At 42.6% G+C, this 27,395-nt stretch overlaps 1 protein-coding gene across 1 annotated transcript in view; it reads left to right on the top strand.

The window, feature by feature from the left end:
* The window catches only part of luzp1 (leucine zipper protein 1), a 39,655-nt gene extending 19,996 nt beyond the window's left edge, over window positions 1-19,659 (top strand). The window contains exons 3-8 of the mRNA XM_054614534.1: window positions 8,001-8,344; window positions 8,486-10,760; window positions 10,953-11,533; window positions 11,649-11,828; window positions 17,587-17,871; window positions 18,630-19,659. Coding sequence (XP_054470509.1) covers window positions 8,213-8,344; window positions 8,486-10,760; window positions 10,953-11,533; window positions 11,649-11,828; window positions 17,587-17,829 — 3,411 coding nt within the window. The 5' untranslated portion in view covers window positions 8,001-8,212 and the 3' untranslated portion in view covers window positions 17,830-17,871; window positions 18,630-19,659. The remainder of the gene's footprint in view (window positions 1-8,000; window positions 8,345-8,485; window positions 10,761-10,952; window positions 11,534-11,648; window positions 11,829-17,586; window positions 17,872-18,629) is intronic.
* Window positions 19,660-27,395: the final 7,736 nt, after the last annotated feature.

The raw sequence follows: 27,395 nt of genomic DNA on the forward strand, positions 1-27,395 counted from the left end.
AGCTTTTTTGATCACTCTTTAGCTCTCTCCTAACTTGTCTGTCTGCCTCGCCTCATTCTTTCTTTGCCTGACTCATACTCATTCACACAGATACTTATTATCACTGACTGCAGGTGTCATCATGTTTTGATGTTTTCATTTTTACTCTTATTGTTGTGAAATATTAACACACTCACACAGACGCACATTCCTTCCTGAGCAGTTCATCATTGCACACGTTGTGTGTGTGTGAACACTCATTAAGTCATTTAAAGTTTTTGCTGACGTCTGCTGACACCTGAGAGTGTTTGGACTGCTGTTAAGAAAGAAGAGTTTCTCTTCAGTTAAGTTATTAATGATTGACATTTTGTAGCTGTTCTGGAGCTTTAGATTTCATCACAAGATCTACATACATTGCACACTTATAACATTGTTGGACTCACAATAGGCAGTTTGAAAAAGCATCAAATCGATGCAGCAGACGCAGAGATATTGCTTTGCGCTGTGACAAGCCCTCTATTTTATTTTCTCTCTTCTCTGATCACTCTATCTAATCACAGCTCATAGTAATGTCTCAGTGTGGTTGGACATTTGCTTCTCCTACTGGAGTCTCCCTGTCTAACACTTCCCAATTGGGACTTCCCCTGGTTTCAGTCCACACGATAGCAAATCACACACACATACTAACAAAAAAAACAAGCAGTATATAGAGTTTACTGACCCTTAAGGTCGGGTATTATTAAAATCTTGATGATTGGCCTTGACAAATATTATTATTGTGTCTTTTAAGGACACATGACTTTGATTTATTACTCACTTACATGTTACATTCTGATCATTTACTGTATGTTTAATCTTTCAGTAACTCATTTGTCAGGGAAGATTTTTTTGGTTTCAAAGTACTGATTATTGACATTCCATAGTCTCCCATATTTGAAGTAACCATGTGTCTTTTGTTATTCGTACGAAAACCACACAAGTTAGCAACTAAACCCCATTCTCCTTTCCACATTGTGTTCATACTGATGCAGTTCAGCTTAGTTCGGCTCTGCTGAGCTGCAATAAAAAAACAACACAATCTGCTCTCCTAATCAGGGCCTCACTCCTGTTTGCCCCAGTGTCTTGTGAGAAGCATTTTTCATGTTTACAGTGTCAGTGACCTCTGACCCCAAACACAGAGGGCAGCAGGCTGAGGGCTAGCTGGAGTAAAGTTAGGAAATATTTCATGGAAACATGACGGCAAGTCACAGAGGATATAAATCTGTGTGTTTACATCAATAACAAGAGTATTGCACAACGCCTTTGCAAGTGAGCCCCACATATATTTACTAAGTATTGCATGCATTTGGATACGTATAGTTTTTGTATTATTTAAAAATTGTAGCAGTAAGTTAGTTTTAAGTGGACATTTTAGTAATGGTCTGAGAATGTACACATATGATTGGGCTAATATATCTATTATGACTGAAAACTATTTTGGAGCACATTTTTCTCCTACAAATAGCTGATTGTGATTCCAGCTGGATCCACTTTGGTAATTAGACTGACATACTGACACTGGATTAGACATTTTTTGTCCATTAATCCACCAGTCAAGTGCCAGGAAAATAATCTTCGACTATGTATTGTTACGGTCAATTTTCACTCCAAAGATATTTGGCTTTTTTCCTGTTTTATTTCATTTCATATTTCATATCACATCTTTGGGATTTGGACTGTAAGTCAAAGAAGACAAACGGGGCTTGCCATTTTATTTAATTTTTTTAAATATAACTAATCGATTAATCAAGACTCATCGATCTATGATTGAACAAACCAGGCCTGAGATCAGCAGCTATACAACAGCAATTGTACCGACTACATTGAATATGATTCAGACTTGATCATGTCTTGGGTAATAGGAACAGATTGGACCCATGAAGACCTTTTTAAACTATAGTAGCACCTGCCATGCCAATAACTTTATATACTACTAATAATGTGTGCTATTTCTGGTGTTTGTTTAGGATCAGAATCAGAAACGGGTTTATATTCAGAGGAATCTGCAATGACTGCAATGACTGTGTGAAGTAAAGAGAACATATGTGATTATACACAGAGGTGATAGTCCAATGATGTGCATTAAACAGAGAGTCACTGGGAGGATGCTAGAATTAGCATTGAAATGTAGTGCGGCCACCTCTGCCCTGTTTTGCTGTGCATCCATCTGGTGTGTGATATTCTGTGTCACTATCAGAACTCATTGCATTTAAGTTGCTCCACATCTCCTTGGCCGCAGATCTGCCTGAGGCCTGCAGCTAGCAACTGACTGACTTGTATTTTTAAAAAAATATATTTTTTAAATAGAGCATCAAATATCTTCCCCCGCTCTGATTCTTGGGCCAGCAACTGTGAATGTTGCATGTAATCCCGTGTGTAGCGCTGATCAAGAACATGCTCTACTTTACTGTTATGCCACCGAGATTGGGAGCCGAGAAGCTCTGAGGGCTTTGAGTTTGATTCAACTTCTTCAAAGTTACATCTGCAATTAGGTCATAAGCAGAGAAGCCAAACATGTAGTGCATGTGTAGAATCAGTGTACTCTTGTGTGACAGCTGACCGGTCAGACACGGTCAGTCTCTCCCTTTTCTCTCTATCTGCCGTGTCCGTCTTACCCTCTCTCTCCTCTGGCATTTGTTGTCCCCCTCCCCACATTTCCCTCTCTCATCTTCTTATCATGCCCTCTCGCATAAACAGTGTGCTGGTTTTAAGCCCCAGCAACAAGGCGCCTGATGTGATGTGATGTGGGGGGAGGGGAGGGGAGGGAGGGGAGACCTAGAAAAGACTCTGGGTTACTGGGCTAAGACCAGAGAGAGGACTGTTACTTTTACAGCCTTCTGACCCTGATGCTCACATACATGTTTGTCATTATTAATCTTTCTCTTCATCTTTGACCTCATTGGCCTAAGGATGTCAAGATTAACCTTGTCTTACTTTCTTTTTTGGTATACAGAAGAAAAGGGCATCGTTATGAACGTTTACGATCGTTTTTATGATTATATCCTTTCATGACTCTGTACATGCATTTATTGCATCAATAAACGTTTTTTCCCCTGCACCTGTACTGAACTGGAACAACTTAAAGGAATTACCATTATGTAAGAACATCCTAGGGACTTTTAATTTTAGTGGGGCTGCAACTAGCAGTTTTTTACAATGCCGACACAAACTTCCTTACCGTTTTTCTCCTTTCTCTCTGTTATTTTGGCTTTGAGACTCCCTGTGTTCAAAACCATAAAGAGCCGCTGTTTCTCATAAATTGCAAAATGAGTTCAGACTGTTAACAAATGACAGGAAATCCAAACTGAAATGAAGCTAAGTGTCCATGCTGAGCTTTTTCAGTCATTGGCAGCCAGGCCATGGAGGAAAGACCCTTAAGACTAATGGAGCGAAACTGTGATGTATCAACTCAATTTTTATTTTGCTTTCATTGAATTTTTTTAAGGGGAGAAATTACTGCTGGAAGAAAAAGAAAAAGGAAATCATGTCACAAAGAGATATATCAACATTTAGTGATGTTGCCCTGACAAACAGAAAGCACCTGCTTTGCTGTTAAAGTGGTATAGTGGTTCACTTTCATGTGCTCTCCCATTAAAAGAAATCTGACAACATTTTGTTTACCGACTATTTCACCACATTTCAATACTTCTACTGTAAGTGGTAATGTCACCCTGTAACTTAGAGAGAGAAGGTCTTCCCATCCCATCTCAGCTGGCTCTAATGAATACTCTACATGACTATAGTTCCTTTACCATTTTTCTGCTGAAATGCAACACTCCCTTTCATTTCTTTACCATTTTTCCATAAGCGGGGCAAAACTGAAAGGGTGAAAGAAAAAAGGAACATGACAGTACAGGAAACGACAAACCGAACATTATGGGATGCCGGTTTTCTCTTTCTTGGAAAAAGGAAAAAAATGCAGGCCAAGCATCAGGTCTCCACCATCTTGTGGCTTCCAGTGCTGCGCCAGCATCCATCCACTGCAGTCGTCCCTCCTCAAACACACACACACACACACGCATGCACATAAAGCATTTGTCACACATTCAGATATGCATGCTGGCAATAACCCCCTTACATGAAGATGTGGTTCAGGCGTTTTGATTGGACTTGGTCCCCTATATTAACTACCGTTTATGAGGCAGAAGAGCTTCAAACCCATAAGTTCCAACGTCAAGTGCAAAGGAGAGGGGAATTTTTTCCTTCCTTTTCCTTCTCTCTTTCATGGAGAGAACAGAATGTACTCAAGGCAACAGGCAGGAAGAGAGTGGCTAAAGCCTTAATGATATGGTGTATGATTGTAACCTTGGTGTGTGTGTGTGTGTGTGTGTGTGTGTGTGTGTGTGTGTGTGTGTGTGTGTGTGTGTGTGTGTGTGTGTGTGTGTGTGTGTGTGTGTGTGTGTGTGTGTGTGTGTGTGTGTGTGTGTGTGTGTGTGTGTGTGTGTGTGTGTGTGTGTGTGTGTGTGTAGAGTGGATGAACCTCTTCCACAAAGTTTGACTTCCAGGTCCGTTTGGTAGTGTTGATCCAAGAAAAAAAAAATGAAGCCCCTCCAGTTTTTTACCTACAGCAAAGGGACTCAATAGCAGGACCAGTTTAGACCTGCAGATGTAGACAAGTTGAAGTTGTTCCCCACAGGCAAAGAAAATAATAGCTACTGCAGTTTTAAAACTTGCACCTGCAGATTGTTTCAGTGACAGTTTTTTTAATCGATGTGGTTAGTCTGTATTTGTTCTTTTCCCAGTATCCCAGAAAATGTGCTTCAGTTACCAGCAACAAAAGCCATACATTTAATATGTGAAATATAAAACCTTAAACTCCAGTTGTGCCACTTTCTGAAGGTGGCACATATGTCAACATTGCCGAAGCCGTTTCATACCTTACACGTTGACACTCTTGCTGCAGATTAAGGAAGTGGAAGGTGCCAGAGTCGCACAGTGTTGGACTGAGCCGTGGGGTTTAAGCTGTTTCCAGTGTTCTCTTTAATTTATATGGGGTTGAGTTTAGTAACAGATGCTGTGGCAAAGACAATCGCAGGGAACGTGTTTGATGAAATTTCTTTGACTAAATCAAAATCTGAACTCTTGATGCTCAGAGCAGACTAGAGTAAAATCTCATTTTTATATACTCCTTGGGCCTTTTCCATGAAACCCAGACAATGCCCTGGTCAGGAATGGGCTTCTGTAGAGCGAGGGACTGGCAGCGCCCTGGTTAGCCCATCATGAGGAATGTGTCTGCGTAAAAGGGGTCACTTCCCCTTCTTCGCAGCTCCAAACCTCTTCCAGGTTTTCTACAATTGTCAAACAACACAGTAATAAACAGTGGAATGAAACTCCCACCACACTTCCTTCCCTCCTTTCCCTCCCTTCTCCACTTTTTGGAACTTGTTCTTGGCCAAAAGGCTTCTCACATTTTGCTTTTCGTTCCACAGTCCTGAAGATGAATACTAAATCAAAGGAATATTAGGGTTCATGAATACATATCTATGTCGGTCATGGTCCTAAATTGAAGAAATTCATGTTCCAAGACTAAATACTGAATTCCACTCCGTCATTCTTTCAGCTCTAATCTTTGTCCCTCCTTTTTTTTCCTCTACCGCCCTGCATCTTTTCGTTTCTTCTCTCCTCCTTTCCATCTCACTCACCATCCGTCTATTCCCTCCTCCTATCTTATTCCGATTGTGGCTATTGAGGCCCCGGCCCCTGCGATAAGTGAATCAGGTATGTTGATTGGTTTGGCAGAGGCGGGGCCCTTGCCAGAGTCGCTTTGCACGCACCGCCGCCCCTTTTAAAGCGCCCACTTGGCCGTGCTGGTGTGCGTGTCTAAGAGAGATGGAGGGGAGAGATGAGGGAGGGAGGTAGAGAACTGGCAAAGAAATAAAGGGAGAATGAAAGGAGAGGTAGGCAGCCTGCCAAGACAGGAGTAGCTGGACCTAGAGAAACGCCATTATTAACCAGGACGAGGCTAAACCACAGCGGCTGTCCCAAGTTGTTGAATTTCAGAAATTATGTAGGGGCTCAAAACCCAACCTTAAGATAATAAGGAATCTGTTATAGGGAAAATAATGTTTCATTATTGAGTGGTTCAGAACAGAAGGACGACCATCTAGCTTTGGTGTCGAAGGACTCAAACTTTTCTCCTGAGGGACATTATTCAAACATTATTCTCTTAACCTTTTCACTGGTAACATTGCTGCATAGTGCAGTGTGAAGAGCTGTCATGAAGAATTGAACTGTAGCTAGGTCAGTCTTTTTTTTTGCTAGTGAGCCTTCTCTGCTTTTAAACGTTACATGGGAATTTTTCATAGTATTTTGACTCTACTGGAACAGGATTAGTCAGGACAGGTATGGATTACAGTGACCACCTCAAGACAACAGAGAAAAATTGGTCTACAACTCACTTAACAAGCCACAGCTGGGCAACGCTGTGCAGCCCAAAATGACTTTATTGACTAAGGTGTTTTGGCATCCAAGTCGACAGCAAGGCTAGCAGTTTTCTCTCCAACACTTTTCCCAATTTGTCTTTTCCCCTGCCCCCTCTTCAGTCCGTGTACTTTTCAGTATTTCAGTATAAGTCTTTCACTCACTGAGAAGATTACCAGACCGCTAGACCTCATGAAAGTAAAGAATAATTAAAACGCTACAGCTAAACGCCTTAAGTTCACATTGTGCTTTTTCTTAAAGTAATCGTTGCCATATTGACTTTCAAAGCTTATTGCCTTGGTTTATGTTCAACAAGACATTTAATGAATTGTGGGGAGAGTGGTTTGGGCTTCTTACACCAAATGAAACGATTGAAAATATTTGAAACTATGCTGGAGTAAACCATAATGGCAAGTTATACCTTGTTGTATACCATGTACGCACATAGATAAAAAAGACTTTACTGCATCGGTTGCAGCAGTAAAAGTTATTTAATGTAAAGGAAAACTACAGTAGTCTTTAAATTCAGTGGTTTGTAGCTTCAGACAGGCAATCTTTGAACATGGTGCTGTAGACTAGGGGAAAGAAGAGGCATGGAGCCGGTCGCCAGGGGGTCGATAAGTGATGACGTGTGCAGACGTTATGTCCTACCCTTATGTTGATTTTCTATCGCGGTCAGTGGGGGAAGCTCACCAGAATGACGGGGAAAGGGGAGTAATAGGATTTAGGGAAGCACACTACCTGAATCATGCATGAGACGAAAGCTTCAGCTGGTAGATTTGCTGACAAACGTGATGCGGTGTAATCTTTGTTCTCATCACATATGCTGCATGCTGGGCCCATAGATCGATATTCCCACATTGTAATGTTGTTACCCCATAGTCTCTGTCGCAGAGTGAAACACTTTTCCTTTATCATCACATCCGTCCCATGTGACCATAAATGTAGTGTTGTGACGGGCCAGTGATGTTGTGGTTGCCACGGTGACTGCTGTGTATGTGTGCAAATGGGGGTATGTGAAGGAGGCCTGTTATTGCTGTCAGCAAAAAGCAAGCATAAATCGATGTTGGATACCACAGCAGCAGGGAGACTACAAAGTGTGTGTGTGTGTGTGTGTGTGTGTGCGTGTGCGTGTAAGCCTGTGCAGGCATGTTGAAACCGCCATACTCACACATAACATGTAAGCAGTGCCATATCCGTCTCCTTCAAAGGAAAGGCAAGGTGAAATGGATAGTGGTTCAGTGGAAAAAAAGAAGAGGTGCAGTTTGTGTATTATGTCCACTTAGTGCACAATATCAACTAACTTCAGAATGATTGAGTCGCTAATTCCTTGTGATATTTTTAATTGTTATACAATTGAGCCAGGGTGCGATTTCTTTCTGTATGTGGCAAATTGTGAGAGTGATTATATTGTAGCGTAAAAGTGTAAAATGAGATAGTATGCTGACTGTTCTGGGGTGCAGTCCTTTTCCTCGCTTACTTAGCTACTTGTTGAGAATGCAAATGACTGTCATTGACAAATAAGGAATGACTAAGTGTTATTTCCTCTCTCCCTCCTACAGATGACAGATTCGTCTGCTAAACACCACTCTGAGGGAACGTCAAGGTCTTAAAGCGACAGTGACTGACAGACCGCTGAGAGAAAAGAGTATTTACCCCAGGAGAGGACTTGATAACACTACCACACAAATGTGGACCTCCACAAAACATTGTCATCAAATAATCTGAACAACAAAGCAAACACAACAGATAGAACACAAATCATTTTGTAGCCATGTCTGACCATAAAGACATGACACATCGCCACCTGCGGCACAAGCTGCAGAGCCTCGGCCGAAGACTGGATGAACTGGAAGAAGCAACCAACAAGCTGCAGAAGTCTGAGGATGAGCTACTTGACTTGCAGGTCAGCACTGGTTGACTTTAGACAGTGTTTGTTTGTGTGTGAATATCGGAATCATCATCATGAGTGGAATGAGGTGGAACAGAAATGCACTACATAAATAGATTAATTAATGGTTAAACACTGTTTATCTTTCTTCTACAGGACAAAGTCATCCAGGGAGAAGGCAGCAACTCCTCCCTGCTGGGAGATGTGGAGGACCTTAGGAAACGTCTTCTGAAGATCCAGGGTAAGGATGAGGAGGTACGCAAAGCTGAGGATCTCTGCCGCACAGTCAGAGAGAAACTGGAAGAAGAGGAAAGCCTGACAAAAGAGCTAAAGGCCGAGACTGAACGTCTACAACGTAGGATGGCAGAACTGGAGAAACTGGAAGAAGCTTTTGGGAAAAGCAAGTCTGACTGCAGCCAGCTCTGCCTGAGCCTGAATGAGGAAAAGAACTTGACCAAGAAGCTCTCGTCTGAGTTGGAGGCCCTTAAAGCACGTCTGAAGGAGGTGGAGGGCTCTGAGACAAAGCTGGAGAGAGCAGAGGAGGCTCTGGCTATGGATCTGGAGAAACTCAAAGGATTCACCCAGACCTTTATGAGTGAGCGTAAGAGGCTACTAGAGAAACAGAGGGAGGATGAGAAGATCATTCTGAAGCTGACAGAAAAATTGGAGCAGCAGAAGAATTGCCTTGGCCTGTCTGCAGACCCTGGTCGTGCAGATTTCATGAGGTCACGAATTGAGGATGAGCTTTCATCCACAGGGCTCCTCACGAGTAAACTGGCTGGACGCAAGAAGAGCCTTGAGTACTTGAAGCTGGCTGATGACAACATCGGTCTTGTGAACAAATCTGAGAATGAGAAGAACAGCGGTCTTGAAGGCTCGCAGGATGAGGACAACAAAGTAAAGGAGCTGACACAGGAAGTAGAGAGACTGAAGAACCGCCTTAAACAGCTGGAGATAGTGGAGGAGGATCTAAAGAACTCAGAGTCCAAAAATGGCGAACTTCACGAGAAGTACCAGATGGAACGAAACCGTACTCGCCAACTGAACGAGCAGGTGGAACAGCTTAGGACCCAGCTGTGCGGAAAAGGTGGAATTGGAAGAAATGGAACCAGTAATGTGGATAAACATGGCAATGGTGGCACCAACATTAGCCCCAACAGCCCTGCTAAAGTCCTGGAGAATGGCAAAGCCGAGAATGAGGAGATTATTGTGACGGGAGGTTTCAGACAAGAGAAACCCAAATATAGGAGCGCTGCAACTGTCTCTGAGCCGAGTTCCCCCAAACACAGGAACAGGGAGCTCTCTCCTCAGCATAAGAAAGAGACCAAGCTGAGGAGCAAAGATCCGAGCCACTCAGAGGAGAGCTCTCCTAAGGCTGTGAGGAGAGCCCTGAGTCCCGCGCACAAGAGTAGAAGGACACCCAAAACTCCAGCTACTGCGATTTCTTCTGATAATGGAATAAGAGACACAAGACGAGGCGCTGAGGAGAAGAAGAGAGGAGCCACTTCCTGCTCTGTAAACGCATCCTCTAGTGATATTAAGAAAGCGCCTGTTCTTAGCCGCTACCCTCCAGCAGCTAATGACCAGAAGCCTCTGAGAACGGCTCACAAACAGACCGATGGGGAGAATAAAAAGTTTTCAAAGCTGTACGTAGGCAGTGATAGTGAATCAAACAACTCTGATGTAGTGCCTGAAAGTTCCAGTACCATCAACAGTATCTCTGCTTTAGAGAAGGACACAGTGTCTGCCTCGGATCAGGAATCAACAGACCAAGTCCAGGAATTTGTCTCTGTATCTGTGGCCCCTACCCTGTCCAAAGCCAATGGAGCCTACGAAGCCTTCAGATCCCAGGTCACTCCACTGTTGCCCAACGACCAGGGGTCAGAAGGTCATTCATCTGCCTCCGAAACAGAATCTACTGGTTCAAGGCCCTCTGAACCGGAGCCTGTAACTGAGATAACTACTTCAACTGTGAGCAGTAGGACAGCAACCTCCAGATATCCTAGATACTCCCGTGTCCATGACTCGTATTCAGAGGGTTCTTCTTCCAGGAGCTCGTTTGATGAAGAGCTCCACAACAGAACACTTTTTGCCGAGGGAGGCCACCATGGGCCCACGCATACTGCAACGGGGCTCGAGATCCAGCGAGTGTGCAGCCCACGCGAGGCTCTGAGGTCAAAAGCTGTCATCAAGCCTGCGATCGTCGAGATCGACAGGAAGGAAGTGATGATTTCAGAACCTTTGTCTACAAATGGCAAACCCAAAATCTCCACCAAACCTGTCGTGACCACCACTAGTAAAATGACCAGTAGCATAACCATCTACCCGAATGACCCAAGCTCCTCCAGAACCAGCAGTCGCAGCAGCAGTGTGTCCAGTGAGCACATGCCGATCAAAGAACGTCACACCTCCACCAGTAACATCCTCATAGGTAAGTAAAGCAAAGGATGGTAGTCATGTTTTTAACAGTGCAGGTGCTATAATGCAATTTATTTGACCTACAACTGGATTAGAACCTGAGGTGTTAAACGAGGCTTACTCTCTTGTTATTCTTACTGTCTGATTGTTGCAACTATGAAATGTTTTGCTTGGAAGATTTAGATTTACTTTTGATCATTGCCAGGCCCCAGCAGCGAGCACCATTGCAGCATCTCCGTTCCATATGAGATCTCAATTCCCAAAAGTGATATCACCTTGCGGTCGTGCCAAGACGAGGACTGTACGGTGGACGACCACAGTGAATCTTCATCAAGGTCCAAACACCACAACACCTCCAGAGTGGAGACCACCACCAGCCACCTGTGCTGCCAACGCAGCAACTTCAGCCTCCAGTCCCCGGACGTCACCTCTGCAGACTTCAACGACACAGAGTCAGGCTTCGAAAGCAGCAGCAGCACCACCACGGTCACCAGCTGGAGACACCAAAGCCAGCTGTCCCAAGCAGACAGTTTACCAGACACGAAGAACGTTACTGTGAGAAGCACCTGGAAGAACCGGGGCGCTGCGCCAGCGGATGAGACGGGCCAAGGAAGAGGAGGTGCAAGAACGACAACTGATGTGGGGTCTGAGGATGAAGCAGAGGTCGCGACAACATGGAGGGCTTACCGGGCAACCACCTTTGATACAGAAGATACAATAAACAGCGGAACAGGAGCTGCTGGGAATGCTGAGGCCCAGAGGGGAGCCAAGCCGTCCCCTGCAGAGGTGAGCTAAAGAACAAAAGTATGAGAGTTCTCTACACAGAGTTAATAATAAGTCTGAGGATAGGAACTTCTTTATAGCTGCATAATGTTGCTCTTTGTGTTGCCCCCTGTCCCAGGTGTACATGCGTCGGATAAACAATGTGGTCACCAATACCAGAGAGCTCGAGGACCCCGGGCTTCGCAGAGGCAAACACTCGCAGTCTCCCTCCATGGAAGCAAGAGGTCTGGGAAGAACCGTACCCCACGCACCTGTTACCTCTCAGTCCTGGGGCCGATCCTACACACAACAACCACAGGTAGGACAACGGACTTTAGTTTCTTTGACACTTTTCTGCTCTCATAAGATGTGTTCTTTTGAAACGATATGAAGAAAGGGTTATTATAAATGATTTCTTCATTAGTCTTCATCAAATGGTAAGCACAAAGCAAGTCTTGTGGTTTTGCAAAAATTTGGATGGCAATTTTAAATGCTTGGAATATTTAGTGTTTTGACAATGTGGAAGGACAACTCACTTAAAAATAACTCAATCACTTACAATTTAATTATTCCCTCCTTGGAAATTTAGTCCTTGTGTCTGCTTTAAATTTCGCTTTTAAACTTTTCTGGCATTAAACAAACATGCGACTGCTCAATTACTGCATAATGCTGCATTGCTACCCTAGGTATCCCTACCACTCTGCAAATAGTTGTCTTGCAGATAAAAGTCCAGAAAGTACAACCACAGCGCTGAGCTCCTGGTGTGTCCACTTTGCATGAGAGCTCAGCTTGTATTTTTCCCTGACGCCAGGCTCTGCGACTTCAAGCTTAGCACAGCAGTTCTGTAGGCCCCACTCCTGCTGCCCCAGTAAGCACAAAGAGAAAAGGGTGGGACAAAAAAAAGAGAGGGAGGATGGAAATGAAAAAGACCTCAACAGGGGGAAAAGAGGGTTAGGAAAACCTCAAGGAGAAGAAAATAGCTTTTTAAATGTGCCACCACATACTGTGCCCCTGCCAGGCAGCATTGCTATTCTACGCAAACATTACTGAAAAAAATCCTAAAATTACTCACCCCCACTTAGTGCATGTATTGGATTAATATGTGTGTGTCTATTGATCCAGATACATACATCTTTAACCTGTCTCTGTGTAAGAGCTTATATTTTGAGCTTCTGGTTTTCGTTTAGTATGGGAAAGTGTAGCGTAATCACAACCTGCCATATAACTTCTCCAACACTTACGGCCGATTGTGGAGCTACGTCATAAACAAATAATTGTAAAGAGACAGATTGAGACCATTCATTTCATGTATGTGTGCCTGTGCATTAACATGTAAGATTGTGTGCATAGCTACAATTTAATTAATGGAGAATGAAAGTGTATACAAGTCATCAAAAAGATGAGGTGAAAACTACTAATGGGCTACAGTATTTAACTTACTTGTCTATTGGTATATAATATTTTGTCAAATGGCCGTAGTACTGCTTACAGAGTAGGTTACACGGCTACAATAACATCAGTGTGTCAGTTTGACAAACTATGCTGGACTAGAGGCCTTTGGGTAAAAATCTCTGTGTTTTCCCCTATAAATAAACTGGATGTTGCCAAGGAGACCGACACACACATGCTAAGTGTCTGCTGTCTCATCCATCATGTTTGCTCACATTAACTTTATCCTGAGTTAAACTGTGTTTGTCCTAAATACATATATTCAGAACATAGATATTTGCTGTAGAAGATAATCTTTTCTTAAGACTTAATTCTTTTTTTGACTTCAAGAATGCAAGTTTTAAGACACTTCCGCATTGGATTCATTAGGTAGAACCGGAGGTTGCCACCTGGGTATACCACAACGTTATTATTCTTGTAGCTGTAATGCTCTATGGGGCCTTCTTTTAGAAGGAGCTTATTGAAGGGATATTGAACAAGTCAGGACCAGGACTTCGGGAGGTTACAATGGTCGTGGTTGTCGTCTACTGCTTCATGGGTTCTCTTCCTCTGAGAACTTTCACTAAGGCTGGGCATTAACTCTTTTTAGGTATGTGTCAACTATCAAGTGCTAAAAAGCTTATAATGAATTATGATGTCCATACCAGCGGAAGCCTAATTACCACCCTCCGATTTCCCTTCAGGTTAACACTGTTAGCTCTGTCAGCACTGTTCTTGCAGAACAAGGTTTGCAGCATTAGTTGCTAGTGGCCTGCTCAGCCGTCGCCATGTTGAGAACACAGCTTTATGTTCCAGTCACAACAAAGACAATAAAACCTTGTTCATCCTGATATTTAATGCACGAACTGGTCACTCCATTTGAATAGCAATTATGAAGAAAAATGACTATGTCTAAAAAAAACATACTTCAATACATAATTGGGCTTCAAGGCATGTCTTGGAGCACAGCCGATCATCATTGGTTTGGATTATAAGAACATTGCAGTGGTTTGAACAGAATCCATTCCCAAGAGGTTTGGATAAATACAGCTGTAGTTAGGACATTGGGAGGTTGGGATTAGTTTGTGATTGCCGTGTCAAGGGTTGATAGAAGAGGTTTGTGTAAAGGTTTGTAGATGAAGGCACATGGGTTAATGGAAGGGGAATGTGACTAGTAATCGTTAACGTCCCATTGATCTTTCTTTCAGTACTCCTTTGGCTAAGGCTTTATTCACAAGAGTTACAGACTGCATGTAAAATTAGCTTTTTATATATGATGTTGTAGTTTAAAACATTTACTCTTAAATTGTCTTTCAATATTAAAAGATCGGTTGAACAATGTGTATCTTTGCTAGAGATTAAACTATCTCCTGTCTACATGACCTACATGTCTTTTTGTAACCTTTCACATCAAAGGCTCCCTTGTGATGAGAATAGTGCAGACTGAAAAGCAGCGATCAATAAATAGTCATCAAGGAGGAGACGACACTCCCAGTTCCTTTAAGCACCCTGGAGCGACATGGGAAAACTGCTTATTGATTATCTTTTTTTGGTGGACCTAATGTATAATTCATTTGGATGCCATTTTTTTCAAACCTCTCTGGCACAGAGAATGACATCTTTTCATCTCATGAAATTTCATGGTTGTTGTCATGATGGTGCAAATCAATGGCTGCTGATTAACCTTGACTATTGCCTCTGGTTTGTCCAAACCAATGTTTACAGTGCAACGTTTTTCCCACTCAAGTGGCCTGGCTCTATGGATGGCAGTGTCTGCCAGTCGGTTCCCCACATTGATCCAGAACAAAATATCTCAACCAACTGATTGCCATGAAGTTTTGTGCAGACATTCACGGCGTCCAGAGGATGAAGCATACTGACTTTGTTGATCCCCTCAATTTAACTATAGCACCACCATGATGTTGATATATTAGTTTTTTTATTGGAACAGCTTGACAACCAATGGATGGATTGGCACAAAGTTCACCCCACAGGACTTGATCCAAAACACACGTACATATATGAATAAACCTAACAGGTCAGTGTTAAAGTGGAGAGTGCTTGCTTTTTGTAGAAGTCACTCCACACCTCAGAGTACAGAACAGAACAGTATTGTAGTAATTCCTCCTCGCTGTAGCAGTAGGAAACCTCAGCCTGTACATGAATGAACCGTGAACTTATGTTTGGCATAGGACAGCGGGGCCGATACGGCCGATGAACGAGATACCAAAACATCCTTTGTTGAGCCAAAAACCAGCGGTAGTAAGGTAAAGTGTGGGATCAGGCCTAGTCTACTATTCACCATTTGCCTGAACTGACCCGTGCAGAAAAATCCCTCTTGAATAACAGTCTGTGCAGCAGCTGAAGTTGAATTTAGGGATGTTTCAAGTTATAGCGCATCAGACAACCGACACTGTGCAAAAAGCCCCATGAAAAGCAATAAATGAATGGCTTTTATAAATCATAACCAATACACCGCTCATCACCTGGGAAAAATCAAACACAAATTTTACCTTTTCTTAAACATTTTACCTGGAGTGTCAACGGTGTTGTCTTGCTGGAGAGCTGATTTAAGAGTTTGGGTTGGCAAGACATCACCATTCCTTTAGAATTGGGCGAGAGACCAAGGGCAGACAGATTTAGAGAAGGGATATAATTCCTTCTGCAGATGCTCTGACACGCTCCTTGTGTTACTTCTTAAATCTGCTGGCCTTCATTCTGTATTAGAAAGCAGAGCCTTCTCACAGTGTCTGTTTGGTTTTCAAAGTAAATCTCTTGGAAACTGTATTGATTATTCTAACAAACAACCTCCTTTTTTTAATAAACGTATGTATACTCAAAAAGCTTAAAACACACTAAAGGAATAGTTTGACATTTTTGAAAAACACATTAGACAACAAGATTGATACCACTCTGATGTCTCTATGGTAAATATGAATCTGCAGTTGCTTAGATTAGCTAAGAAAGACTCGCAAAGCAATGGAAAAGCCCACAGCTTAACCTTTTGACACTCTGTTTGTTGTACACAATTAAAAAAAGCTGATATAACATGTTAATATGGGAGCTTTAGAGGTGCTGGTAGGCCGGTTTTACTACCTTTTAGACAGAGCCTTTTCAGTTTTTATGCTAAGCTAACTGGCTGCTATCCAACTACCTATTAGTTCTACAGATAGGACAGTGGGGTCGGTCTTTCTATCTAATTCACAAAGAGAAAGTGAATTAGTGTATTTCCCATTATGTCAAACTTTCCTTTAAATATAACATGACTATCCTTTTCATTTGACATAAAAGTTGGTGCCTAACCACTCGGCTTTTCTTTGTCCTACCTTTTCTGTTTTTAATTGTGTCAAATGATCATGCTGTGCTGCCAGACATGATTTAATGTTTCTGATTATAACAGCCTATAAAAGTGGGTTTTCTAAGCTGAAGGCATTCTGGTTCGGCTGGAGCAGGCCTGTGATGACAGCAGCACTTGCTGTTCCAGTAGATTTCTTCTGCTGTGGCACATCAACTTACTTAACAGCATTTATTACAGGCTGACGTTGCTCTTGCCCAAATATTTTCTTAAATTAACTTTCGGCTACATGGGAAAAAGCTCTCCATTGGCGCACACACAGAATGTACAAATTTCCCTTTGAATGAAGCCACACATCTTTTAAAATATGTTTTGTTTCTATTGAGCACTAAACATTTTCATTTTAAAGCTTTTTCTTTTAACTTTTGTTAAATACATGCCAAATCTCTATTGTCAGGTTTTTTTAATACATTTTTAAGCCTATTACAATCTGTTGAACAATGCACAAGCCTCCTGTTGATTGTAGGAGGAACACTGGAAGTGCATTACATGGCAACCTTGTGAAAGCCCCCGGTCTTGAAGCAGTGGCTTACCATAGAAGGAGAATATGCCACTCTGCCGTTTCCTCCCTTCGGTGACTGGAGCAGGAAGTGACCACACTGAACACGCCTACTTGGCAGGGTTCCCTGGTGACTGATTTCCTGTCTGTTACCCTTGGAGACTGAAAAAAAAGGCAGTCCAGCAGGGCTCCATTAAAGCCAATTAGTGAGAATGCGTTCTAAAACTGCATCAGAAGCCAACTCCAACCCACCAAATGTCACTAATTATGGTGCTTTTTTAAAGCTGAAATTACAGGAGCGGGGTGCTGTTTCTGTGTGCTTTAGGAACTGCATCGTCATCTAACTCTCGCTTTCTTAGAGCAGGGTTACTGAGGTTATGAGAGGGGACGTGCCCCTGTAGCCGCCACAGACTAGTAACGGTGGGTTTGTTTTCTAGTCAGCCCACCAAATTATAAATCTCTCAGCTTGGGGTATGTTTGGGGTTTTTGGTTGGGTATTTTTCCCCTGGCAGAAGTCCACATGGCAGTCTTTCCCTGTCACACACCAGTTAACATAAGCAGCATGTATTTAATGCCCACATAATACAAAAAGTCCAAACAAGGCCCCGAACAGCCCGAACAAAATGCCCAGAGCTCCCAACACTCCAGAATATGGGATTGAATGAATTGACCTCTGTTGTAATGTTTGTGTTTCTGACCATGCCAATGGCAAACCAATCTACTTTTAAACTTGCTGCAGCTGCCATTCTGACAGTGAACAGGACTTTTCTTTATCAAGTTTTCTTACTTTTCCAGGCTGCTGATAGCGCAGAGCCCAGTCCAAACCCGAGCCACAGTCCAGCCTCCTGGAGGCGGCAGATACCCAGCAGAGACTCTCATCACCTGGGGAGCTCTTATGACCGAGCGTCCAAGACGGCAGGGGCCTCCTCCAGAGGGGACCTGTGGTCCGGTCGGGGTCAAGGGTCAGGGGCCAGAGCTGAGGCGAGGAGCGGAGCCGGGAGCACACCATGGAATCCTCGTCACTCTGAGCATCATTAGACCGGCTGGGGTCTTAGCAGAACTTCTACAGCAAGAGGACAGGTAGGAGAGGACAGGGTCTTTTCTTGTCTCCTGAGACTCTTTAATTAAAGGAAACTGATCTTAATTACCCCTGTTGTAGTGATGTCACATCTCCTAATGGGATTTCAAATCGAATTTGCAGTATTAAGCTGACCCAACACTGCTGTAGCACATTTCACAGCGCAGCAGTGCAGTGCTTTAATGAGTAGAGTTACCCGCACTTGGAAGCCCCAGCTTCACTGCATGTAACAGTTAGCATCCACCCTGCTGAGGCGTCCACGAGCAAGGCAATTGCAGGTGAACTGGGTGTAGCTAAACCTGCAAGCAATCGTGAGAGTGAAATCCTTTATTGTTTGTAACTTTGAATATTTTCCTGATTCCTCAGCAGTTTAGCACCAATAAGGAGTCATTTTGAGTTTTTCTTGAAAGAAAAGCTCCATTTGAACCAAAGTTAATATTCATTCATTATTCACTTCTTTACGGAAACTACATTTCTTTCAAACATGTTGACTTGTATACCAACAAATTTCACATTTTAAATGTTCAGCTGATCTGCTGTGCACTTCGTAAAAACACTGAGTTTTTCCTGGGAATTGATTTTCATTGGTAAGTGTACCAGTTCAGCTTATTTAGTACCAAATTACTTTGTTCTTTCTGGCACACTTCCTTGGAATTGAATTGGAAATTATGGACCAATCATGTCAAAAGAAGATGAATAGTTGTGTTAAAATAATGAAGGATTAAGCAAGATCTTTCTCTTCATGTTTTTTTCTTAACAGCACTCCATTAAGCCCTCAAGGACGGCCAAACATCAGTCTCGCATCAACTAATGGCTTCCATCTCCAAAACCCAACATCTACAGCTTTTACAGCAAAGAAAAAAAAAAACTTGCAGTTGCAGCCACATAGTACAACAAACCACAGACCTGACATCCTTACTCTGACCCTCAGTGTGTGCTGAGCCTCAAACAGCTCATCCTATCTGGAACTTCCTCTAACCCAAAAGAGGCATAAATGGAAAGACAGTGCCTGTACAGTGTTTTGGAAGTCGCTTCACCAGCCCATGTATCCTCTTCTGCTTCTCATGTTGGATGTATTATAGTGTAATCCCGAAACTTGACAAGGGAGAGGCTGGCATGTTGTGGACGGCTGGGGATTTTTCCTGCTTTCCAGAGAGGGTTTAAAGAGAGTTATAGGAAGAAGGACTCAAACGTTGAGAATACCTTTCTCATAGGACCATTACAGTGACCTCAATTGAGCTGGATATATCGCTTCTGCATCAGAATTTCACTGAAAAAAACAACAACCCAATCAGCAGTACAATGTTTAAGATGCGTCTTCATCTCACAGGGCTGGATCTTCATGTAGAGTTCAGATATAACTTTTTAATGTGACCAAAAACAGGAAGCGAATTATTGTCTTTGCTGACTCCATATGTGCGTCTTCTGATTTTCTCACACATAATTATACACAAAACCATACAAACACATGCACATTTTTTATTTTTGGCTTGTTTTTAACCCACGTCCCCACTTTCTGGCCTCAAACTGGATTTCATTTGGGGTCTTAGATGTTGAATGAACATTCGCATGTTTCTAAGTAATAAATGAAGAGCACTTGAAAGATTGTGGCTCAGCATGTACTCTAAGCCTAAAATATTGCTGGTTGGCTGCATTTAAGGAGCGCACACACACATACACATGAATTCTGACAATCCGGGACCTTATTTATGCTTTTTTGCCATTTCCACCAGTTATTTAGATTCTTTGTAATTCGCTTCCTGTTCTACGTTATCCTTTCCCTTTCTGCTCAACCATATAAAAAAAAAAAAAAAAGGAAGTTTGCACGCAATGAAATGCAATGCACATGTAGAAAATAAGAATAATTGGGGGGGGGGGGGGTGTTTATAACCTCAAACCATGCTACAATTCCCATGGTGCTTTGTTTTACAGCTCTTGCAATTGTCCTCATTCATGTATTCTTAGAGAGCCATAGCAAAGAGACGTATCTGTTTTAAGTGAACTTTGGACTTCGGATTACCAGCAAACTTGGCCTGGCAAGGCGGACATTTTTTTTCAGTGCTGCTGTAAATACTGGTGTACATGCCAACCAGTCATAGGAAGACACAAGCCTCCTAATCCCAAGGAACTGACTGCTCAGCTTGTATGTGACTGGGTTCGCCGTGCGAATCGTCCCAGCTTATCTCTGTTTTTTATTACTATAAAGGTGTATTATTTTGTTACGTCATAAAATATCAACATGTGGTTGGTATTTTGGAGCAATCCCTCATAGGAGGGTTTCACTGCAACAATGGGGGTGCCATAAACCAGTTTAGTAGTGGCCAGTAATTAAAATAAGGTGTTTTCATTGAGGTGAATGGTGCATATTAATGACAGACACATTGTCAAACTTTTAACAGGCTCCTGCTGGACTTTAGATCCGACACACAACATTTATTGCAGAACGACAGGCGATGTAAACTTTCAACCTTCCACAAAATATATGAATGTTGCTATTGAATGCAGCCGAGAATGACCAATTGCTTGATGACTTGATGCCCCAATCCAACATGACTGCAATGTTTATCTGACAGGATCATGTAACCATAACTGTGACAACTTGGGACACAGGAAATCGGTTGAAGAACTTGGGACTTGAAAAGCTCCATCTGGTTCTTCTGCTGTCGTGGATTTCAATGCTGCGTTGAGTCAGACCCTGCTGGGGATGGCCTGATTCAGAGTCGGTGCATTTCTCAGTTCTCCTGTATTCTACCAGCCGCCATCTAGCTGTAGTATTTATTAGTCTTCATACATGTACAGGTTTCTTTTGTTGTGAGGCCCGGTGGCAGGAGCCTAGTCCGTCGCTGCTTTGTCACTTTACTGTTTATGCAAGCAGGAGATTATATGCAATCAATAAACGTCCCCCCCCCAATGCAATGTTTGTAACCATGTCAGTCATCATGCTGTACATACAAATCGGTGACAACTCCAAACTAAAATATTTGTTTACCTTCAGAATACACAATTTCACTAATATCTACTTCTTTTACTTTTTGCTATAAATATCTACAGTATGTTCATCTGTGCCTTGAGATACAGTAAGAGAGATAGATTATCCCAACAAATTCAGAGTTGCACCATAATGTTAGTCTTGCTGTGCATATAAACGACATGCAATACTGATTGTGAGGTTGATTTTTTTTTTTTTTATATTCTTCTTTTAGAGGATTGTTGTATGGAACATCGTAAAAGTATTTTGGTTCAAGTGTAAAAAGAGTTTCTTAGAAGGAACTCCTCCCTGAGGATGTCAGAGCAAGGTTCCCTGAGAAAAAGCTAGTTTTTTTTTCTTACCCAACATCAAAGTACCCTTAAAAGAATATAGACCGCACCGCCCAAAAAGCTATGTCCTTCGGATTTGTCTGTCAGAGCTGCAGCCTCAGAGAGGATTGCCATGTGGCCTCTTCATGGCCACTGCTGGCTTTAAGACAGAGTAAAGACAGACCAGACATGCGGCTCAGAGCTCCTAGTGTGCCCGCCAAGACATGATGATCATGTAGTCTTTCTCTGTTATTGTTTCTTCTACCACTCTTCTCATTTACCAAGAGGGAATGCGATCTTCTCCCCAAACTCTCATCTTCTCAACCGATTCCAATTTCCCTTTTAGGGTGTGAGAGAAGTCAAGTGTCCCTCCTTCCTCTCTTTCTCTTTCTTGCCCTGTCTCTCTGTGTCTTCCTTTTCATTTTATAAAGGGAAAGCCTCGACCTATACAGCAGTGATATGTTTTGTTGGTTCAGAGTTCTTTCATTTAAGGTGAGAGGATCGTCACCAGGCTGTGACGGGCAGCACCCTTGGTAGCTGAAAGGTCAGAGGTCAGAGCTGCATCTAATCTTGTCTCCACGTCTTGACTCAGGGCTTCTAAATGCAGGAGAGAGGAAGACCGACAGCTTGGCAGTGATGTCCACTTTAGGGATAATTAAAACAGACGAAGGTATCCAATGTCCAGTTCTGCCTGAGCTCATGCTGCCAGAGATACACGTGGCGTGGTCGTCTGTCGGTGTGTGTTGATATTAATATGTCAGCGAGGGCTCTCGTTTTAAAGCTCAACATGTGAACTGGTGTGTTGTGAGCTGCTGCAGATCCCTGAGTCAGAAGGCGCTGACTGACAAATGTGCACGTGTGTTTTGTCAGAGTTGGCATGCAGGGCCGGAGATTGTTTCTTTTTCGAGGCTGACATCACTGTGGGTCAGGATTACTGTATATAGCAACTCGGTGATGCAAGTGCTAACATGAATGCCCTCCTCAACCTTTATCCTGCCTTACTTCCCCAATGGCTCACCTGTTTCCCTCCGCCCAACAAATAAGTCCTACAGGATCCCCCGTCCTTACTACAACTACACTGGGCAGCCTCTATCATTTGGCTCTTTCACTTTCATTCTCCAACCTTTCTTACCTTCTGCTTTTAACCCTGTAACCCCACCCGCTCCAACTTGAAGAGAGCATTTAAATCTGAGATCCCAGGAAGAGGCCAGCTATTGGAAACTGTAGGTTTTATGACGCGTTGGAGGGGGGACCTGCTTCAAAGAAAGCATGGCTTTCTACAGGGTTAAGTTGAAACTCCATCCTCTGCTATTCATGTTGCCTTTCTTCCTTACAAGCCCCGAAGCACACTAACACCCGACTTTACATCCACTCCATCCACTGAAATCTAGCTGGACTCTGTGTGCCGGGAAAGAGACCAATTTAAGCTTCGACCGATATGTGTTTTGGGCTACAAGCCGCTGTAATGGGTCTTATCCTAGTGTTGACATGGTGGAATGTACTGACTGGTCATCTGGGACTCAAGTTAAGACTTTACAGTTTCCAAAACTTCCTACAGCTTTTGTGGCGTGATATTCAGAGGTTTTGAGCGTTCCTCTCCTGCCTGAATGGTGGCAGTTTTGCAGAACATTGTTAAATGGGATAATTGGTATGATAGCTGCTGCTGGAGCAGAATATTTCGGACATGGCTGTGAATGTTATGATAGAAAAATCCTACAAGGACAAGCGGCGGTTAAGCAGTAGCGAGAAAGTGTCTGCTTCTGGTTTTCTGCTCAAATACCAACTAAAGAGTTAACAAGAATCCTCTTAAACTCTGGTGTTGTATGTATAAACATCCGTTATTTACAAGTCATTGTTTTTTCCCTCTTATTAAGTAGACTAGAATGTACTTAGTGGAGATTGGAGTGGCAAGGCAGAAATGGCTCTCGGGCAGCGAGCAGGCCCTTGTCCTCAAAAGCCTCCATTGTGAAGCCAGGGTCATGGTGTCATTTGGTGGCGTAGGCTGTAATCTGCACTTAACCAGCACTTAACTTTAAGACCTCAAACGACTAATGCCCCTTTAGTCCCCTTTGTCAAAAAGTTTCCTCTTTTGTGTCCCAGAATTGTATTTTAGTTCTGTTTCAGTAGCTGTTTGCTGAATGTACCACAGTCAGATATGTTATGTTTTTTTGCACCAGCCAAATTAGAGTATTTCAGAATTATCCCACCAGTCAAAGAAAGGAAATTGGTGTGCACTCAGTGAGTGAATAATCTTTGAGGTATGGCACCCTGTTATGCCTGCATCTCAGCTTTCTAACATTGTGCCAAAATCATTCCACAGTATTTCCAGTTTACAGTTAGAGACAGTGCCAATGCTTCCCCAGATGGTCACCCTGTCTCTAAGATACTGAAATTAAGGGGACATATTCAATTTGAGGGTTTTCTTTTTTGTTTTCCGTCAATTGTGTTTTTAATTCTTTGTTAAACAAAAGATGTCTTATTTTGGAAGCTATATCGGATAGATTTTATTTAAGGAAACTCTTGTACTTTTGTAAAGTGGGCCTTATTGAAATATATTAAGTATTTGTCCATCTTGATTTTAAAGAATGATATTTTTTGCAAGATAATGCATCTTCCTCATTGTAAATACACTCCTGGAGAGTACTTCTTCCTGTATTTTGTGTTTGTTATTTTAATGCAAGACATTTCTCACGACCTGGAGACATGATGGCACACCACGGATCAGAGAAAGAGAGGGAGAGAGAGAGAGAGAGAGAGAACCCAGGGTTTTGTCATAGTCATTGAAGAATGAGAGCTATGTGTGTTTTATCAGGGCTGAGCAGGTTGGCAGTGCTGAGTGGTTCACCATGTGTCGTCCCGCTTTTATCAGGGACCATTCAGTGCTGCAACCTCTTTGTTGCTCTGTTCTCCCTCGCTCTTAAATTCAGGGTTCGTACATCTTCTGTGCTGTACGTTTGTAAGTGCTGCCAAAGAAAGAAGCGTGCAGGCCCCAGAAACACGTGTGTGTGTGTGTGTGTGTGTATATATATATATATATATATATATATATATAAACACACACAAATAACATAATAGAAAAAAAAACATGTAACTGGATCTCTTTTACACAAATACATGCACAGATACAAGAATATCAGGCCTGTACAATCAACTGTTATTTTTATTGCCGAGTGTTTATAAGTACATTTTGTTTGCATAAGAAGTAGACTGACAGACAGAGGTGTCAAACACAAAACTGTATGTAATGAAATCAGATCAAATGGGTTTTTATGGTTTTAATATTGCTTCTCAGTGTTTCGGCAATGCCAGGTGGACTGTGTGGGGAGGCTTTTTTTTTTTTTTTTTTTTTTTCCTGTTTTAGACTTAATACATTGTGCATGTTTTAACCTTACTGTGGCTGGCGCACTCTGCATGTAGGTCTCTTGAAGCTGCCAACTGTACAGCAGACCATATGTATTCCAATAAAAATAAAAACCAACCTGTTTGTAACACGTCTCCTTGTCGGAACCTGTGCGTGTGTGTGTGTGCGTGTGTGTGTGTGTGTGTGTGTGTGAAAACCAACCATGTATGTTAATCTCTTTAATGCTTTTCTGCTGAACAAGCTCAGCAAGTTTTGATTTCATAGCGGTACACCCTCTGTGTGTGTGTGTGTGCGTGCGTGTGTGTGTGTCTCCAATCCTCTGGTTTTACCAGAGAGAACAGCAGCTGACGGTACGCAAAATAAGCAGGCAGACAAATTAGACAAATTTGGTCAGGTACAAAGAGGAAAACCACAAGCTGTTGTGGAATGCAAAGTCAGCACACACAACTTTCTCTTAAACGGCTACGCCTCACTTTATGAAAGCCAGCAATTCTGTCCCTGCAACTGAAATTTAAATAATCTAATCTACACAATCTAGTCTGATAAATCTGACTTTTTGTGTGAAAACAACAAACCTCTGATTATCAAGTTATTGCACTAGCCACTAGTAATGCTCTTTGCCTCAAGCTGCAAGGTATTTTTTTTTCATAACCGTTTTGTAAGACTCCAGTGAACAAGTCTGAACGTGTTTGAATTCAGCTGCATGGCCTTCAAGTGCAGGGAGAGAGTCAAAGAGAAACATATCAACATGTTCTGCTTGAGAACCAGTGACTCCTGGTGCTCAGCTGCATTTCAGTCTCATCTATTGAAACTACTGTTGACAAAACTTCCTGCTCCGGAATTTGAAAATGACTTTTTTACACTAATAATCCCAAAGACATCAAACAAATACACATCCTTATATAGAAATAAAGAGACTGACAAACAACTGTTGAATTCCTCATACAAGACCCCTTTGACATTTTTATGTTACAGTAGGTAAAGCAAAATAATCAAATGAATGACAACTGAATTCAGTCTTCAGAGCTTCAGTCTCAAGGTCCTGATCGTGTGTATGCTTGAAAAGGACAAAGCCATCGTTAATGTTATCAGCAACAGCTGTGCTTTATCTCCTGTGAAAGTTAAAATGTCTGCTGCAAAAAGGCCTATTTTGAATCACAAATGCTTGCAGTCTCAAGACTTCTTTAAGTTAACAGTACATGGAAAACAACAATTAAAAATCATCATTTATCATCAGAGCTTTGTGAGTTGTCGTGTGTCAATACGGTTGAGAGTCAAGGGTTAACGCTGTCTCCTGCTTGTGTGGTTTAATCTGTCCCAAGTTCAGATGCAGGGAGGTGCTGCCCTAACACAGTGGTGCCTGTTTAGACCCTGGTACTCCTGAGTCCCAACGCCGAGGCCTGACCTGAATTAGTGCTGTGAAGTCAACCATGGAAATCACTCAGTGGCACTCCAGGCGAGTGGAGGAGGAGGAAGATGGAGGAGTGGGAGTTAGAAAACAGGTGTCATAGGAAATACTGAGGGGGATGTTGATGGTAAGAATACATACAAAAGGTCGTTGAGGTCAAGCATGCAGCTTTGAATAACTTTGGAAGTAACACTAGTGTGATAATTATGTATGTTATATGGAAATGTTGGTAATTTACTAAGTATTAGTACTGATAGTGGCCTAAGTGGAAAACTCAGGGGATCAGCAAAGTCTGCAGGCTTCATCATCTCGGTGCCATGGATGTCTGTTAAAATGATTTCATGACAATCTTTCAAATACTTGTTTCAGTCTTGATAGACCAACTGACATTGCCACCAAAAGCCATACTGCTGGAATGGCTAAAATACTATACTGATATAAAATAAAACTATTGTACAGTCACTTTCTCTGGATTTATTTCAAATTTGATTATTATGGATGATGTCCAAAATACTTGTAGCAGCATGTGGGAAGTGTTTGTACCTGTGTTACCGTACATTCCACCCCACACCTATAAATCCCATGGGATGTGCTCAGACGTGCTATGGTCTCTCATTCAAAGCACTTTAATAACTCCCTATTATACTTTCTATGTCTCTGCCTCTCTATCGAGTAACCAGTTGATGTGGGCCGGAGGCTATTATGAAAAATAACCTCAACAGTTATGCACTGCTCAGAGCTGATGGTCTACCAGGGAGGTGAAAATACCACGGTGCTGCAGCCCAAAACCCCAGCTCGAATGACTGTTGTTACATCAAACATCTCTTTTGGTCGCGATAATAATAACCCCATCTCTGGGGGGGGGAAACGGGGCCTGTGACGCTCCACAGTGCATGGAAACAGAAGGGCACAGAGCCCTGAAATACAACTCCACTGAGAAGCTCATGGCTCATGGTTGACCATTTTAATCCCCCCCTCATTCATACGATCCCCCACTATGTGGAGCTGCTGCCAGGGACCCTATCACACACACACACACACACACACACACACACACACACACACACACACACACACACACACACACACACACACACACACACACACACACACACACACACACACACACACACACACACACACACACACACACACACACACACACACACACACACACACACACACACACACACACACACACACACGCACGCACGCACACACACACAGTGCACACACACACCACACCCTGGGAAGCAGCCAGACCTGCCATGAAGAAGGTCATTGGAGGGTCAAAGCAGAAGCAGCCATGTTACCGTTGTCCATGCATGTACAAGTACATTAACTACATGCCTGCAGGTGATAGGAAAGGAAGCACTTTGTTCTGTTTTTGAAAAGTCTGCATACACACCACATATCACTTTCAAGAAGAACACGCTGAATTCAGGATACAATTTCTCTCT

Source organism: Anoplopoma fimbria, chromosome 15 (assembly GCF_027596085.1).
Source record: "Anoplopoma fimbria isolate UVic2021 breed Golden Eagle Sablefish chromosome 15, Afim_UVic_2022, whole genome shotgun sequence".
NCBI classification, from domain to species: Eukaryota; Metazoa; Chordata; class Actinopteri; order Perciformes; family Anoplopomatidae; genus Anoplopoma; species Anoplopoma fimbria.